General features: G+C 39.6%; 1 protein-coding gene and 1 pseudogene across 1 annotated transcript; both read left to right on the top strand.

Annotated features, from left to right (window-relative positions):
* Positions 1-9,156: 9,156 nt before the first annotated feature.
* On the top strand, positions 9,157-10,131 carry LOC142440394 (olfactory receptor 2T3-like). Its single transcript, XM_075542846.1, has one exon. It carries the CDS (start codon positions 9,157-9,159, stop codon positions 10,129-10,131), a length of 975 nt encoding a protein of 324 aa, XP_075398961.1.
* A 5,945-nt stretch (positions 10,132-16,076) lies between these two features.
* Positions 16,077-18,247, top strand: LOC142441208 (recombining binding protein suppressor of hairless-like; annotated as a pseudogene).
* Positions 18,248-18,829: the final 582 nt, after the last annotated feature.

Below are 18,829 nucleotides of genomic sequence, written 5' to 3'. Positions count from 1 at the left end.
TATGACAGGAACTTCATTGTTTTTCCAGTTAAAAGTGAAAACTTTTGGTGAGAAAAATCCTGGAAAGGGAAGTGGGCTTCATGAAGGGATCGACATGCTGACTGTGATTTCAGGCTTCAGAGTCCGGTTGAACTGAGCGACAAAGGCATGAATTGGTGCTTGTGGCCACGCTATATTGAGTTGCACTTTGCATAGTGCATCACAGTAGACTACATGCATGAGTAAAAGGCAGCCCACCTTTCTACGTTTCATTCCTAAATTATGGCATTCCGTTTTGACCAGACTGTACTGCAAGGAAGACCCAGGTGGTGCAGCGATCAAAGTGCTCCACTGCCCGCTGCAATTTATTAAGGATGTTTTAACCCACCAACTCCTCAGTGGGAGAAAAATGTGGCAATCTGTTTTCCTAATGACTACAAATTGGAAACCATGAAGGGGCAATTCTGCTCATTCCCATGGAGTCCCTTTGAATCAACCGCCTGGACAGCACACAGCAACAAGGAGAGAAAACTTTGGGCTACCCATTTACACAATCAGTTAGACACAAAGATAATGGTTGAACCAGACTTTTTCTATAATTCTATATATTTCCTGCTTGCCTCCTGATCTCTGACTTGTCCCACTCACATTTTCATTCTCAGTGGAAATAGAAATATGAACATAGATGCAGACTTAAGACTTGTAGATCCCACCCCAGATCCAGATTTCTTCTAACTTTGTGATTAATGATGATACATTTAAACAGACTTTGGAAACAATTGTACAATATGGTTTCATATGACCCTGAAATTGGCATTAAGATATAACAAGTGGCATGGGAGAATAAATGTGAACTTTGACATAACCCCTATCCTAAATAGTTAAGAAAGTTGATGCTCCTATAATATACCCAAAGCTATCATGGTATCACATACAGAAAATATTCATTAATAAATAATGTAGGGCGTAGCTTATGGGGCTTTAGATCTATTTTGTATTTCAGTTATTATTATACTTATATTTTGCATGGTTCTATCTTCTTGATATTGAACATCATTTTCACAATGTCAGAATCAACTTGACATCAACTAACAGTCTATCAAATGTTTTAAAAGTTATGCAAACACAAACTCTTAAAATATGTCATTTCCTCACTGCAAAAATGGGTTTGTTTTTGAAAAGCAAAATATAAGTGGCAAACATATTTGATTTCCAGGTACACCTTCAGTGAACAGTTATAATATCTGGGTTGGGGGGGATGTTGTGGATTCCAAGAGGATCTTAAAGAAAGCAGACACTTCAAGAAAGGGTCAATACAAAGCATGGGGACTATGAATAAAACAGAAAAATCAATATTCCTCCTGACTCTAATGTTCGGAAGTTTGGAAGATTTTGTTATATATATATATTAATTTAGGTACACTAAAATGCATTTTTTGTGTATTTCTATGTGTCTCAGGTACTGTCTTCCTATAATTTTTCATAAATGTCTCATTCAATATGGTCATCTAACACACAAATATGGGTCTCCCCCATTTAGTTGGCCAAATATCTTTCTTCTAAATTTCTTGTCATTGAAGATTAAGTGTTTCCAACATGCAATCTGTTTATGGAAACTTCTCAATTGATAGTCTTCCTGGTGCCTTCTTTTTTAACTAATATCTTACGTGCTCCTTGAAATCCTTCTTTCAGTGTCAATTTTTGATCATATGCTGCCACCTGAAGTGGATGGATGGCTTCAGCTCTGAAACTCAAGTCTTCAATGCTCCTTTCAATCACAGATGTCAATTGAATCCTTTGTCCCTTTGATTTTTGAAACCCATTTTTACATTTTGTAATACTATTTAGCCTTGTTTTTATCTGAGGTGGGAAGCTTAATAATCTTTTTCCTTTTATTTATTTTTATTATTATTTTTAAACCATTTTATTGGGAGGTCTTAAAACTCTTATAACATTCCATACATCAATTGCATATGGATATTTGTATGTATATTGCCATCATAATATTCTAAACATTTACTTTCTATTTGAGCCCTTGGCATCAGCTCCTCTTTTATACCTCCCTTTCCCCTTCCTTCTATAGTGACCTCTTGATAAATTATAAATCATTCTTGTTTTCATCAGCCACGGTCTCCCTTCACCCATGTTTTTGTTGTTTATCCCTCTGGCAGAGGGTGGGGGGTGGGGGATGGGGGATTGAGTATTCATTGATCACTATGCTCGGTTAGCCTTGTTTTTAGCAAACTTTTGAAAACTTCTGTTCAGAAATTTCATTTCCTCAGTGTATTTTAGGCCCTCTGTGAGGAGCCCTAATGGTGCAGTGGTTACACGTTAGGTTGCTAACTGCAAAGTCAGCAGTTCGAAACCACCACAGCTCCATGAAACAGAGATGAGGCTTTCTACTTCCACAGAGGGTTACAGTCTCAAAAATCCATAGAGGGCAGGTCTACCTATAGGGTCATGATGAGTCAATATTGACCCCATGGCAGGGAGTGCTTGAGATCAAGAAGTCCTCGTGGTGCAGGGGTTGTGAGTTAAGCTGCTATCTCAAGGTCAGCAGTGTAAAATCACCAGCCATTCCATAGGAGAAAAATGAGCCTTCTGCTTTCCTGAAGGTCTAACCTCAGAAACCCCCAAGGGCAGATCTACTCGTTCATAGAAGGTCACCGCAGTCAAGTTAATTCAAGACGGTGTTTTGGGTTTTAGTTCAATGCTTAACATGAAGCTTCAGAAACCCTTCTCACGGCTGTTTTGGTTGTTTCCTTTCTTCTGTTCTTTTTAATGGTCTTCAATTGCTTCATGGACTATGATAATTCTTCTAGTCACTGGTCATTGGTGTTTATTGTATCAAATCTGTTCAGAAGACTTGCTTTCACTTTAGGCAGAATATATTCAAGGTTACATTTTCTTTAAATTGAAACTTGAGCCTGCACACAAATAATTAACGTTTTATCCCAGAGTTTGCCCCTGATTTGTTATGACTCATAATATTGAGTGCTTCATCCTCTTTTCTCACACATTTAGTAAATTTTATTCCTGCGTAGTCCATATGGAAAAATTCAATAGTAAATTAGTTAGTGAAATATTATTTCTTGCAAGTAAGTTATTGAGCATGCAGAATTCTGTTATGTGATTTCTAGCATTATTTCTATCATCAAGATCCTACTTTCTAATGAACTCTTCAATGCTTACAATTTTCACATTCCAACCAGCAGTAATTCTCAATCTCTCTCTATCTTTTTAAATCACTCTATTGGGGGCTCATACAACTCTTATCAAAATCCATACATACAAACATCGCATGTCAAGCATATTTGTTACCCTCATCATTATCAAAACATTTGCTTTCTACTTGAGCCCTTAGTATCAGCTTCTCATTTTTTCCCTCCCTCCCCGCTGCCCCCTTCCTCGTGAACCCTTGATGATTTATAAATTATTATTATTTTGTCATGTCTTACACTGTCCGTTGTCTCCCTTCACCACTTTTCTGTTGTCCATCCCCCAGGGATGAGGTTATATGTAGATCCTTATAATCAGTTCCCCCTTTCTACCCTACCTTCCCTCTACCGTCCCAGTATCACCACTTCCAGCACTGGTCCAGAAGGGATCATTTGTCCTGGATTCCCTGTGTTTCTGGTTCCTATCTATACCAGTGTACATCCTCTGGTCTAGCTTGATTTGTAAGACAGAATTGGGATCATGATATTGGGGCGGGGGCATGAAGGAAGAAGCACTTAGGAACTAGAGGAAAGTTGTATGTTTCTTGATTGCTACACTGTCCGCTGACTGGCTCATGTCCTCTCCGTGAACCTTCTGTAAGGGGATGTCCAGTTGCCTTCTATAAGGGTATGGGCTTTAGGACCCCAATATGAACCCCCCATTCAAAATGATATGATTTTTTGTTCTTTGATGCTTGATACCTGATCCCTTTGATACCTCATGGTTACACAGGCTGGTGTGCTTTTTCCATGTGGACTTTGTTGCTTTGAAGCTAGATGGCTGCTTGTTTACCTTCAAGCCCTTAAGACCCCAGACACTATATCTTTTGATAGCCAGGCACCATCAGCATTCTTCACCACATTTGCTTATGCACACATTTGTCTTAAGCAATCATGTCAGGAAGGTGAGCATCAATGGAATGCCAATTTAATAGAACAAAGTGTTCTTGCATTGGGGGAGTACTTGAGTGGAGGACCAATGTCCATCTGCTACCTTTATACTAAACCTATAAATATATGCACATAGTACTATTTCCCCATCATCATTTATAAATATATTTACATATGTACATGCCTGTATTTAGTCTAATATAAATACCCTTTGCCTCCTAGGTCTTTCCTCTATATCTCTTAATTGCATGTTCAATCAAGCTCAGGCTATAGTGGGTCATAAAAATATTAAGTTTCTTCATCTTTGGTATATATGGTTGGTAAATAAATCGTAGTAATATTCATGTTCATTGTTTATTCTTGTAGGCCTATAGGTAGTTTTCTATTATTGCCAAGTTGCATTTAACGATAGATATTGAATGTTCTTTTAACAGTGAATGAAACACTGCTTCTTTATGATTTGTCATTCCCTACATAGACCATATCAATGGTTGGATTGAAAATGACCAAGGTAGTCTATTTCACCTCACTAAGACTTAGGATCTTCCACCAAAAATCCTATAAATCTGCAATTGTTATATTTAATCTTAAAATGTTATTTATTTATTATAGATACTACAGAAATCAAAGCATACAGTGATCGAATAGCTTTACATGTACAATTTAATGAATTGATTACATTTTTTAGCATGCTACATTATTCTCACCCACCTTTTCTGAGTTTGCTCATACAAATTGATTAAAAACTCATTGCTTCCTAGTTTTTATCTAATTTTTGAGTTTCTAATTTCAATGTAATCTAATATAGACAGCAGCTTTTAAATAGAATTATCATCAAGGCAGACAAAATTGTTTTTTAATCATTGTATCAGGGGCTCATACAACTCTTATCACAATCCACACATACAACAACTGTGTAAAGCACATTTGTACATTCATTGCCTTCATCACTCTCAAAACATTTGCTCTCCACCTCAGCCACTGGCATCAGGTCCTCACTTTTCCCCTTCCTCCCCTCTACTCCCTCCCTTACGAACCCTTGATAATTTATAGATTATTATTTTGTCATATCTTGCCTACTCCAATGTCTCCCTTCACCAACATTTCTGTTGTCTGTCCCCCAGGGAGGAGGTCACATGTAGATCCTTGAAATTGGCTCCCCCTTTCCAACCCACCATCCTTATTCCCTTCCAGTATAGTTAATCACACCACTGGTCCTGAGGGGATCATCCACCCTGGATTCCCTGTGTTTCCAGTTCCTATCTGTTCCAGTGTACCTCCTCTTGTCTAGCCAGACTTGCAAGGTAGAATTGGGATCATAATAGTGGGGGGTGGGGTGGGGAGGGATCAAGTATTTAGGAACTAGAGGAAAGTTGTATTTTTCATCGTTGCTACATCACACCCTGACTGACTCATCTCCTACCTGAGACCCTTCTGTAAGGGCATGTCCAGTGGCCTACAAATGGGCCCTGAGTCTCCACTCTGCACTAACCCCTTTATTCATCATAGTAAGATTTTTTGTTCTGATGATGCCCAATACCCAATCCCTTCAACACCTTGTGATCTCACAGGCTGGTGTGCTTTTTCTATGTGGGGTTTGTTGCTTCTGAGCTAGATGACCGCTTTACCTTCAAAACTTTAAGACCCCAGACACTATATCTTTTGATAACCGGGCACCATCAACTTTCTTCGCCACATTTGCTTATGCACCCATTTGTGTTCAGTGATCGTATCAGGGAGGTGAGCACACAATGTTATGATTTTTTTGTCCTTTGGTGCCTGATAACTGATACCTTGGCACCTCATGATCACACAGGCTGGTGTGCTTTCTTAATGTGAGCGCCACTGCTTCTGAGCTAGATGGCCGCCAATCCACCCCCTAGCTTTCAATAACCCCTATGCCACATCCTTCGATAGCCGGGCACCATCAGCTCTCCTCACCACATTTGCTTGCTCACCCTCTTTGTCCCCAGCAGCTGCATCAGGGAGGTGAAGATCATAGAATGCCAATTCAACAGAAGAAAGCATTCTTGCATTGAGGGAGTACCTGAGCAGATGCCCAATGTCCCTCTTCCACCCCAATACCAAACCTATAAATATATGCACACAGATCCACTTTCCCATCTTCATATATAAATATGTTTGCATATGCACATGTCTTCATCTAGACCTCCACAAATGCCCCTTGCCTCCCTGTCCTTCCCTCAACCCTCTCCGACTTTCCTCCTGTCCCACTATCATGCTCAGTTCCCATCAGGGTTTCAGCAGTTCTCCCGGTTATACTACCCCAGGTCATGCCATACCAGGCCTTCCACACCCTCCTCACCACTGACTTAGATCACCTGTTGTTCCCTTGTCCAAGGGTTTATTAACACCACTACCTTTCCCCCAACCCTACCCTCTCCCATTCCCCCCTGGAACTGTTGGTCCAGTTGTTTTGTCCTCCAGATTGTTCATCCAGACTATCTTATTTAGACAGACCTGCGGAGATAATAACATGCACAAAAACAAGTCATAGCAAAACCAAGCAACAATATACAACAAAACAACAACAACAAACCTATGACATCAAAACAAAGCACAATAATAAAGGAAAGCTTGTAGTTAGTTCAAGGATTGTTTGTTGGCCTTTAGGAGTGTTTTCCAATCCCATCTGTTGGGGTACCATGTCCTGGCCCCAACGTCCAACTTCTGGCCCCAGAGTCCCTGGGGACCTCGCTGCTCCATTTCCTTGCTGTTCTGTTGTACCCCCTTAGTGTTTTGCCTCGGTATGGCGGGATCAGATCAGGTGCAATTCCTATACTGTGTCTCTGGTATTGTGCCCTATAGGGCTATGGGTTAGTGAGGAGCATCATGTCTCTTAGTGGGGCTGGACATGTGGTCCTCTCTGTGGGCTGGCTGCTCTAATTGGGATCATCATCCTGAAGGCCTGGTGGGCCAGGATGCGTTCCACTCTCTCCTCCTCCCCCTTCATCTTCTCCCTTTTGCTCCGATCAGATATGTCCTTTTCCTGGAGCTGCAGATTCAACACCATCCTTTGAAATAAATTCTTCTAGGGGGAGAGTAAGCTTAACTAATTTTTAAGATGTTCTGGTGATGTAGTAGTAGATCTCGCCTTGAGTGTTAACTGTAAGGTCAACGGTTTGCACCCACTAGCTACTCTGCAGAAGAAATATGAGCCTATCTGCTCCTGTAAAGATATAAAGTCTCAGAAATCTGAAGGGACAGTTCTACACTAGCTTATGTGGACACCATGAGTTGAATCAACTCCTTTTAAATTTGGTTTTCAAAAGATATCACCCATTTGGGACCTAAAAGTGAGGTGCCACTCAAGAGTATCTAGAAGTGAATGATTATTTTTAATCACTGAAATTTAAAATAAAAAATCCCTGGTTTGCTTACCCCCTTTTCTCCCTGATTTCTATCTTGTGGGAGGGGCATATCTATTCTATGTGTGGATGACCATTATATTTTAGAAATTTGTAACTTGTGGTGTAGGTTTCACAAGTACACAGAGGAATACAATTTTGTACCAGGATTGAAAATATTAAGTGTATTGACCATGTTTTCATTAGATGACCAGGAAGGTGATTTTTTAGGTTGAGATGTCATGCTGGAATACCTGAGAGAAAAGAATTTTGTCATAAGAGAGAATAAACTGTCACAGATTTTTTTTCCTACAGAGAGATACTGAGTCCTTACCCTTGGAACTTGTGGAAGTGACTATTTGGGAAATACCCAATCAGTTAGTTTATCACAAGGTCCTATGGGAATAGGGTAAAATTTAATCCAATCTGAGTATTATCCTAATAAAGTGATGTAAAGGAACAGACAAAACCTTAACATTCATGAGAGGGTGCATCTATAAACTAAGGAATACCTGGAGCTATCAAATTTAAAATAGACAAGAACCCATTTTTTTCTAGATACTTTGGAAAGAAAATATCCATGGACACACACTGATGTAGCTCTCAAAGCTATGAGATAACAGATGTCTGGTTTTATAAGTTCCTCAGTTCATGGTATTGTAGTAGAGTAGGCCTAGAAAATTAATAGAAAGGTAGAAAACAGGATGTTCAACATAATACTTGCTATTTAAAGATATGCAGATTTTATTTTTGTTATAAAAGAGAAGTTGTATTTCTTTTAATGTAGCTAAGTATTCTCTATTTCCTATAAAATCATTGTACTTCCCATGAATAAATTAGGTCCTAAAATATTGCTTTTAATTATGAATCAGATCACCCACACATTGCTGCTCTCTTCCCTCAACTCCGCTGCCCAAGGTTGCTCTCCTCAAGTAAATGGGATCTCTTTCTGCTTCTGATTTCCTGATGGTTCTTACTGAAGAACAGGATAATGATAATGAGATGCTTTAGTGAATTCAAATAAGCTAATAGATATGACAGGTAGAAGGTGTGTGCAGAAATTTGATTGGGCTTATATGTTTTCAGAGAATTTCAATGATGATGTCAATTCTATTAAGACTATTAACCCAAACATCCCAAATGCTGCTACATCCATTACTGAGTGCTTGTGATGATTTGCCATATCTGAAAGTAGAGTGAGGATGTAGTGAACTGCTACCTTTAACACACATTGCGTTACACAATTCAGTCTTCAGACCATCCTAGCCCAAACGCAGGGCACACTCTGCCATCAGTCGATGCTGGCTCATAGTGACCCCATAGACAAGGTAGAACTGAGACTGTTTATGGGACTATAAAGCTCTGTCTTTCTGCCAACCACCCTATTAGGTGTATATTACTAAATTCTCAACTGAGGGGAAAACAGATCAATTTAAATGTATCCTCCCTTTACACAGTTCATACGGAACCCACCTTCTCAGATCTGCTTAATACCTGGCCCAAGATTTCCAACCATTCCAAAAACTAAGCTCACTTCTATTAAATCGATGCCAGCTCACAGTGAACTTATAGAACAGTTTAGAGCTGCCTACATTGAGTTTTGAGACTGTACATTTTTTATGGGAGTATTAAATGATGTAATCTCACTGAGATTAATTAACTCTTAATTTCTTTTGCAGGTAACTATTATAAATTGAGCCATGTATTCAGGGAAAGAAACTTCAGATAATCAAACTTCAAGGGCCAATTTTATCCTTACTGGGCTCTTCGAACAAACTAAATATGCAGCCTTCCTCTACACCTTAATATTTTTATTTTTCTTGATGGCCCTCACTGGGAATGTACTTCTCATCCTGTTGATCCACAAAGAACCCCGTCTCCATACTCCAATGTACTTCTTCATCAACCAACTTTCCCTCATGGACCTGATGTTCATATGTGTGACTGTGCCTAAGATGCTCGTGGGACAGGTCACAGGAGATAACACAATTTCTCCCTTAGGATGTGGGGTTCAGATGTTTACACATCTGACTCTCGCTGGAGCTGAGTTTTCTCTCCTGGGTGTCATGGCTTATGATCGATATGCAGCCATTTGTAGACCTCTCCACTATCCACTGCTCATGAAGCCAAAAATCTGCCAAATCCTTGTGTCTGGATGCTGGTTCTTGGGGATGTTTGATGGTTTTGTGTTTGCCCCTCTGACCATGAGCTTCCCCTACTGTCACTCAAAGAAAATCCTGAACTTCTTTTGTGAGGCCCCTGCCCTGCTGAAGCTCTCCTGTTCTGACATTTCCCTTTATGAGATGCTCATGTACGTGTGCTGCTTTCTCATGCTCCTCATTCCCCTCTCCATCATCTCCACCTCATATGGCTTCATCTTGCTCCTTATCCACAGGATGAATTCAGCCAAGGGACACAGAAAAGCCCTTGCGACCTGTTCTTCACACATGATGGTTGTGCTACTCTTTTTCACTGCCTCGATCTATAACTACATGCTACCCAGATCCTACCACACAGCTAAGCAGGACATGAGGGTTTCTGCCTTTTACACCATCATCACTCCTGTGCTGAACCCTCTCATTTACAGCCTCCGGAACAAGGATGTCACAGGGGCCCTGAGGAACATGATGCCATCAGGAAGAAGACTAAGAAAGGTTGTAAATGAGAAAGCCTAGAACTATCTCTCCTCTCTTCTCTCTACTCATTTTCTTTATCTCCCTTTCATTCTGCTCCACCTGTTTCTTGCTGTCCAACAGATTCTGTTAAGATCCTCCCCTCTACTTCCTGCGCATGTGATAAGAGACTCTGGAAATGTAGTGGGTTACATGTTGGGCTGCGACCTTTAAGGTCAGTGATTCGAACCAACCCGTTGTGTCATTGTAGAAAGATGAAGTTTTTGCTTTTATGAAGATTTACAGCATCAGAAGTCAGGGTCAGATCCCTTTGGATCACTAGGATGATCAACTGGATGTCAATGAGTGTGGCTTGAGTTGAGATGCATGTGATAATTCTCTCCACTGCATATGTGCTCCACTTTATGCTTTATATTTAAGTTCCTCAGAATCATTTTATCTGTTCCATGGCATGAATTAAACCATAGCAAGTAGCTTATCTACTATTATAACTTTATTGATTGTTTTAATATGAGAGTTGGAAGGGCATACCTTTGCACTAAAAGTGATACTCTGAAGATTTCTGATTCTAATGGAATCCTGGTCTTTCAGTTTTAGAAAACCTTAAGTTTTCATGTTCCAGTCACTGCACATCTGTAGTTTTGTGTTTAGTAGCAAGATTCATTGAAGGTTAGATCACAGATAAAAACTTATGCTTTCACACCCGTGAAGGTAAACAGACCTTGAACTATTCATACGTTTATGTGTGTATGTGGGTGTGTGTTGTTGTTGTTGTAGCTATTGTTTTACTTCCTGTTGTTGCTTCATGGTACTCCATCTTGTGGTAGTACATAGCAAGTCTACTTGGAAGGGATAGGTGGAATCAACAAGCCAGAAGAGAGAACAACGGGATGACAGTTCCGGGGGGACATGGAGGTAGGGAAGGCAGGGGAAAGGAAGAGGGTGTTAACAAGCCCAGGGGCAAGGGAATAACAAGTGATCCAAAATCAGTGTCAAGAAGGGTGTGGGAGGTCTGACAGGGCTGGATCAAGGACAATGTAACCGAGAGGAATTCCTAAAACCCAAAAGAAGGCAGATCATAATAGTGAGACTAGAGGAAAGTACAAAGAAACAGAGGAAAGAACTAGGAGGCAAAGGGTAGTCATAGACATTTAAATACAGTCAAATAAAGATGTAAATATATTTATATACAACAGGGGAGAAATAGATCTATGTACATATATGTATAGGTTTAGTATTAAGGAAACAGATGGACAGTGGACCTCTGCTCAAGTACTCCCTCAACACAAGAACACTTTGTTCTAACAATTCGGCACTCTGAGATGCTCACCTGCCTAGCCCATTTGCTGATGACAATGGATACACAAGCAAATGTGGTGAAGAAAGCTGATGGTGCCCAGCTACCAAAAGATATAGCACCTGAAGTTTTAAAAACCTGAAGATAAACAAGCAGCCATCTAGCTGAGAGACAACAAAACTCATATGGAAGAAGCACACCAGCCTGTGCCTACCTGATCGCTGAGGACAAAGTGGGTGCATAAGACAAAGTTGCGAAGAAAGCTGATGGTGCCAGGCCATCCAATGATACAGCATCTGGGGTGTTAAAGGCTTGAAAACAATCAGACGGCCATCTAGCTAAGAAACAACAAAGCCCACATGGAAGAAGCACACCAGACTATCCCCCAGATTACCCCGACACGAATGCTGAAGACAAAGCAGGTGCATAGGCAAATGCGGTGAAGAAAGCTGATGTTGCCCAGTTGTCAAAATATATATTATCTGGGGTCCCATAGGCTGGAAGATAAACAAGAGGCCATCTAACTGAAAAACAACAAAACCCACATGGGAAATGCACACCAGCCTGTGAGATGACAAGGCATCAAAGGGATCAGGTCTCAGACATCAAATTAAAAAAATAATCATAGCATTGTGAATGAGGAGGAGTGCAGAGTGGGGACCCAGGGCCAATCTGGGGGAAATTGGACATCCCATTGCAGAAGGGCTGTGGGGAGGTGACGAGCCAGTCAGAATGCAGTGTAGCAATGACGAGAGATACAATTTTCCTCTAGTTCTTAAATGTTTCCTCCCCCACCCTACCCCTCACCCCTCACTATCATGATCCCAATTCTACCTTACATATCCAGCTGGACCAGAGGATGTAAAATGGCACAGATAGGAACTGGAAATACAGGGAATCCAGGACAGATGAGCCCCTCAGGATCAGTAGTGAGAGTGGTGATATAGGGAGGGTAGAGGGAGAGTGAGGGAGAATGGCGGAGCAGATGACAATGTCTACATGTAACCTCCTCCCTGGATGACGGACAGTGGAAAACTGTGTGAGGGAGATGTCGGATGGTGTTAGATATGATAAAATAATAATTATTTATAGATTATCAAGGATTCATGGGGAGGGGGAGCGAGGAGGGAGGGGAAAAATGAGGAGCTGGTACCAAGGGGTCAAGTAGAAAGCAGGTGTACTTAGAATGATGATGGCAACATACGTAAGAATGTGCTGGACACAAATGATGTGTGTATGGATTTTGAAAAGAGTTGTATGAGCCCTTAATAAAATATTTTTTTAATTATGCTTTCGGTAATATTAAGTCACCAAAACAATCTGAAATGAAAACCAATCTAACCAGAATTAATAAGGTCATCAAATTTCACAGATTATGAAGTTATAAATATAAATGACTGCATATTTATGATTATTTAGGTTTTAACTAAAATACAGAGCTTATGAATTGTAGTGGTATAGTAAGCATTAGTATGAACATTTTTATGAATAAATATGAAAAAATAAACAGAATTATTGTAAATCTACCAGCACTATCAATATCATGAAGTTATTTTTATTTTCACTGGAACAATTCATAAGAATAGAATTTGAGGCCTGAAAGATATAAATTTGTTCAAATCAGTTTGAAGATAATGACTCAAAGTCATTATATTATTACTGCTAATAACAATATCCTCACCTTCTCATATTTACTATCAATAGCTAGAACCTAGTTTCTTTTTCTCTTTCTCTCTTTCTTTTCTGTCTGCCATACTTTCTGCTGATGGGAAGATATGTTCCTGGCCTTAAAGTCTGTTATTTTGCTTCTCAAATGATTATTTTACCTATAGTGGGTCAAGGGATTTTTTTCATTCATTTGTTTTTGAAATGATTACACTAAACAGACAAATTAGTATATGATGAAAAATAGAATAATTTTGCCTACTTCTACCTGCAACAATTTTAGACTTAAAGTAAGCATGTTAAAGAAGTAAAAGCATCTGAAGTGGAACTATTAATGACACACTAATTAAATAATATTAGTTTTCCTTGTTATTAAATTATTAATGTGATTAATTTCATGTAGTAGCTTATCATAGCCCTTATACATATTTAATACAGGTATGTTGTTTTTTCTGTGTCTACTCTCATGATCACTGTACTCAGAAATGTGGAAACATGGAGTTTAAGGTTATCAGTAACAATAGACATGGAGACAGTTTTATTAAAATAGGATATTTTAAAAGGTTTTCATCCAAACTTGGGTTTCAATCCCAATAAGTACTTAAAATTCAAAGCACTATTGAAAATTTATAAATTTGCCTAAGCCCATCTAGTTGCCTCGTTTATAACTTTTAAGAAATGGAAATCAAAATTTCCTAACCTAATTGCTCTTCGGAATAAATGCTATTATGTGCACAACCACCCATACCTGCAAGAGCTCGGAAGGCGTCACTTCATATCCTTCCTTCCTACCACTCGGAACTACTTACATGACCTACAAAGACACGCGCTTTGTTATAATAAGAGCTTTGGTGATAACAGAGATAGTGGCCCAAATCCTAAATTTCCTCTTAGAAATTCAATGAAAGAATTATTCCATCTCACTGGCACACTGGCTTCTCTTTCTAGAACTAGAAAGATAAACATGATGTTGATGCTTTGAATGTTAACACCTTTAAGGTTAAATTCAAGAGCCTGAGGACTGGAAGAAACTAGAAAACTGCTCATCTCCTGTGTCTTCTCATGTGTGTGGAAACGGGGTTAAGCAGATAAAATGACTTGTTTCAGAAACATGACCACGTTCCATTCATCTAAGTACTTTCCTTTTCATAATTGATTTGCTTCTCCACTCCCATTACTATTGACTGTGACTCTGATTTGACAAGAGTTTGTGTGTGCATATCAAGCTCAACGAGAAATTCTGTTGTCTTTAAAGTTTGCTTCTGAAATAATGCTTTCAAATTAAGAACTAAATTTAATCAGCATTTTAACAACTAACATTAAAATGTGGATATATATCCATTAATATTAATTATATAAAATAATTAAGAAAGTTGAGTTAGTTTATTGTGCCCACCTGGCTGATAAACACATGTGGGGTTAATTGAGGGGCGGGGAGGTTAATGTTGGACTTGTGGGCCTTGGTCAGCACTTGGTTGGGATGTTTTCTTGATGCGCACTTAACCTTTATATAAAACTCTTTCTTATGCATGAGTTGCTGTGGATTTGTTTCTCTAAAGTACCCAGACTAACACAAAAGCCTTTTATTTATTTGGTCTCACTTGAGACACAAGGAAATGCACACTGACATCTATATCCTAAGAGGGAATCTTTGTGTGACACAATCATTAAATATGTACCTCCTAACCAAATGGTAAACAGTTCAAAGTTACCCAGATGTGCTTTGAAGATAGGCCAAATGATCTACCCCTGAAAGATCACAAACTTCAAGTCTTATGGAATCGTTCTGCTCAACACACAACTCCATAGCCACTATCAACAACATAGCCCAAAGAGTGAATTTGCAGGTGTAATTAACCAACTCTGTTTATAGATTTGGTGCTGTAAGTGTTGGTTAAAACTTGAATTGTAGGATTTAATTCTTGTCCACTATTCTATCTGTTTTATTACTTTCTTTTCTCTACATTATATATTACCAACAATATTGTTCTTAAGTTTTAAAGCTAAACTAAATTATTAGAGCTCTATGTAGTTCTATTCATCTTAATTTCCAGGGTGATATTTTTATTATTATTCAGTCATTCACTAATTCCACAAGTGTAATGTATCTTTATGTCTAAAATCAGAGACTCTGGTGTGCATAAATAGTGCAAATTAAAGTGGAGACTTAACTGCATTTTAAAGATTTCATTTAAGTCTAGAATCCATGTTGAATTTTAAATTTTATTTTATAGCAGCAGCTCTTCTAACTTTCAGGCTGACTTAAATTTATGCCACAAAGGACTTAACTATATTCCACAAGGAGACATGTTTTTTTCTGTGAAGTTAGACAGGTGCAGGATATAACAGTATAATCCCAGACAATCTTTCATATATGGTAAAACTGATAGAGGGGTGAAAGAATTAGCCTGTTGTTAATCAAAATAATATGCTTTAAGACTTAGTTTGCTAAAAATAAAAAATGTAACAATCCCCTCTCTTCCAGTAAAAATTCCTACTGAGATTAATCAGTAAGTATGTTCTAGCTCAGGAAAGTATGTTCTAACTCAGTAAGTATATTCTAACTTATTTACATAAACAATGGAACATGAGGCCTCAGGTTATGGTGGTCTGAGACAGTGGTCTTACAATGCTTGGAAAAATTTAGATATCAATTGGTGATCTGATAACCCCATACAGAAATGTAGATTGTTTCCTGTGAAAACCTGAATCTTCTGCCAACTTATTTGACATCCTGTTATCATTGCAAAACCTGATAATAATTTCCTGGGATCATTTCAAAACTTTTTTTTTTTAAATCACATAGTAGTTTAAAGTATACCGCTTGCTTGATTTCCTATGATTCATTGAAGCATTTTGGAGGTAATAAACCTCACTGTTGCCTTCCATTTTGCACTTTCAGAAATAAACATAGGGATTCTTGAATCAGCCTGGTACCTGTCTCTCATGTATTAGTGAAAAGTAATCCTGGACCTTTATTCCTGGCATCAAACATATGTAAGATGTTATAGAAGGTGTGTGGAAGATGGCACCTGTTGTGACAGGTTATTGAAATGATGAAACTGTCATTCACATAGAAGCATTATAGTTCTTCGGAGCCATTGTGACCTCAAAAGGAAAGGAGAATGCTACAGATACACAGGCTGAGGTGTTTTGAGGTGCATCGAAGTGTTCCAAGTTTTGGTTTACCTTAACATGCCCTTGAAGTACCATGGTGTGGGTTAAAAGGAAATTTGGAGAGTGGCCTCAACCTAAATGATTCACTAGGGCAGCGATGAGGAATTCTTAAAGGAGAGGGGATCAAACAGTCATTATTCCTCATGCAGAGGTTGCACAGAAGTCTTATAGGAATGGCAAAAGGTTTTTCCTGTGTTCTTTTTTTGTATTGTTTTGTTTTTGCCCTACTCCTGTGTGTACTTTATGGGCAGTGAATGGAAGAAAAAAAAAAGAACAAATGGAACATGATGGTTGTTTGGAACAAGAGTCTAAACTACGTGCATTTATTGGCATAGGAAATAGTGACCAATAAATGTAGCAGATGAACTCGGGAGGAAATAACTATTACACAGCCAAAACATTGTACATATCTAAGGCAGAGAAAGCACTTCATGGTATCTGTGACGATGATCTACGGCAGCAGTTGTCAACTTGTGGGTCGTGACCCCTTTAGTGGTAGGGCGACCCTCTCACTGGGGTCTCCTGAGACCAATGGAAACATATTTCTGATGGTCTTAGGAACTGAGATACCGCTCCTCTATCTGTCTCCTGGCAAGTTCGCGCACATGCAGATACACCCACGTACAAGAACCCCTCATGAAGACTGTTACCCATGCTACATCATGCTTCAAGACAAAATTTCATTTATTTGTCATTCAAAATAAATATTTCACAACATATAATGACATATTGTTTTGTGATGAATCACTATGCTTTAGTTATGTTCAATTTGTAACAATGAAAATACATCCTGCATATCATATATTTACATTATGATTCATAACAGTAGTAAAAGTACAGTTATGAAGTAGCAATGACAATAATGTGATAGTTGAGGTCATCATCACATGAGGAACTGTATGAAAGGGCGGTGGCATGAGGAAGGTGGAGAAAGAACCAGTGGTCTAGGGCAACAGTGATGCCATGGGAGTGCTCCTCAGCAAGCAGATAAAGGTATCGCCACACCTTCCAAAGGAACCAGTCCTTGAAAAATGCTGACTTGTGCCTTGCATCTGAACTAAGGCAACTCTGTTTAATCGACTTCGCTCCCAGAGTGTAAGTACCAGAGACCTGCATGTTGTAGGAGGTAAGTTTCATGCCAGCTCGCAGCAGTGGGGAGCGTTCTACGTCCATCTCTTGGATGATGATGAATCGCAATGAGAACTTACAGTCCGCGGTGACTCCAGTCATTACGGACAGTCAAGCCTGTGTGCTCAGTTACCGGCATGAAGCGCCCACAACGGATCATTAGGAAAGTGGACAAGCGGACTGCCTTACTGGATGCAGATGACCCGTCTCAGAGCTCCACAAAGGCGCATTGGACCTTAAGGACACAGAAAGAATGGACTTGAGCCTTTCTCAAGAGAGAATCCTCCAGTTGCAGGCCACTCCATGCCCAAAAGAACCAAAGAAGGAGATGATAAATGATGGCGACTTGTGGACACTCATCAGTACAGATAAGGCAGAGTAGACATTTTCCAGGGGATGGGCCCTGTCCTTGGCCCAGTCACTCCTGTCTGTGCCTGTCATGGAAAGTCTTCATCAGAACGGGGGTGGGGACGTCGCGATGCTTGAATTAACAGGACAGAATTTCACTCCAAATTTACGAGTGTGGTTTCGGGATGTCAAAGGGGAAAGTCTGTACAGGTGTGGTGAGAGCAAGCTGTGCCTTGTCCCAGACATTCCTGCATTCTGAGAAGGTTGGAGATGGTCGCCAGCCAATCCAAGTTACAGTAACTTGGGTCCGTAATCCGGAATCATTTATTCCACCAGTTTACCTTTACCTACACCCCAGAAGCAGGCCCCTGGCTGCATTGTAGTGCCTAGGGGCCATCCCTCCAGCCACCTGAGGCCAAATGCCCACCCCCCCCCCCCCCTTGAGGCTGCCGTGAGTCCAGCACGCACAGCCAGGACGCTAAGAGAAGGAGCAGCACAAATGCAATGTGGGTCACGTCGTCCACAGCGACAGTTGTGTCCTAAGTACTGTCGTGGCCAGAACTTACACTGACTGGAGAGCTGCAAATAGGTGGCAGACAACATAAAACAGGAAGGAAAGAAGAGGACAAAAAAAGAGAGAAAAACGAACAATCTTTTGCTGTTTCTTGGGAAAACTCTCCCTTCTGAAACTGCTGCCACTGCCAAAGCTGCTTTGAAATGCTGAAACCCCAGTAAAACAAACAAGCAGCCAAATGTAAGAACTGTGTTGGAAATCGGTTCTCTCTGCATTGTTTTTTATTTGTTTGGTCGGTTGTTTTTTGTTTGGTTTTGTTTGAATAGGCAAGAAATAGAAATATGGCCACACTGAGAATTTAGCAAACTAACACAGTTTAAATGGAACAAGGACCTTGTATAAACTGCAGCAAAGGGCACGTGTTCACCGTACCTTTTTTTGATTACAGTATATATCAGCGGTTCTCAACCTGTGGATCAGAACCCCTTTGAATGGATGGCCTTTCACCGGGGTCACCTAAGACCATTGAAAAGCACATAAATATTTCACAATATATAATTACATATTGTTTTGTGATTAATCACTATGCTTTAATTATGCTCAATTTGTAA

Source organism: Tenrec ecaudatus, chromosome 2 (assembly GCF_050624435.1).
Source record: "Tenrec ecaudatus isolate mTenEca1 chromosome 2, mTenEca1.hap1, whole genome shotgun sequence".
NCBI classification, from domain to species: Eukaryota; Metazoa; Chordata; class Mammalia; order Afrosoricida; family Tenrecidae; genus Tenrec; species Tenrec ecaudatus.
Note: the sequence above shows the minus strand (reverse complement) of the source record. Positions and strands in the feature narration are given on the sequence as shown.

What these genes read in the sequence shown, in the direction of transcription:
- LOC142440394 (XM_075542846.1), top strand. Translation starts at nt 9,157, where the DNA reads ATGTATTCAGGGAAAGAAACTTCAGATAATCAAACTTCAAGGGCCAAT.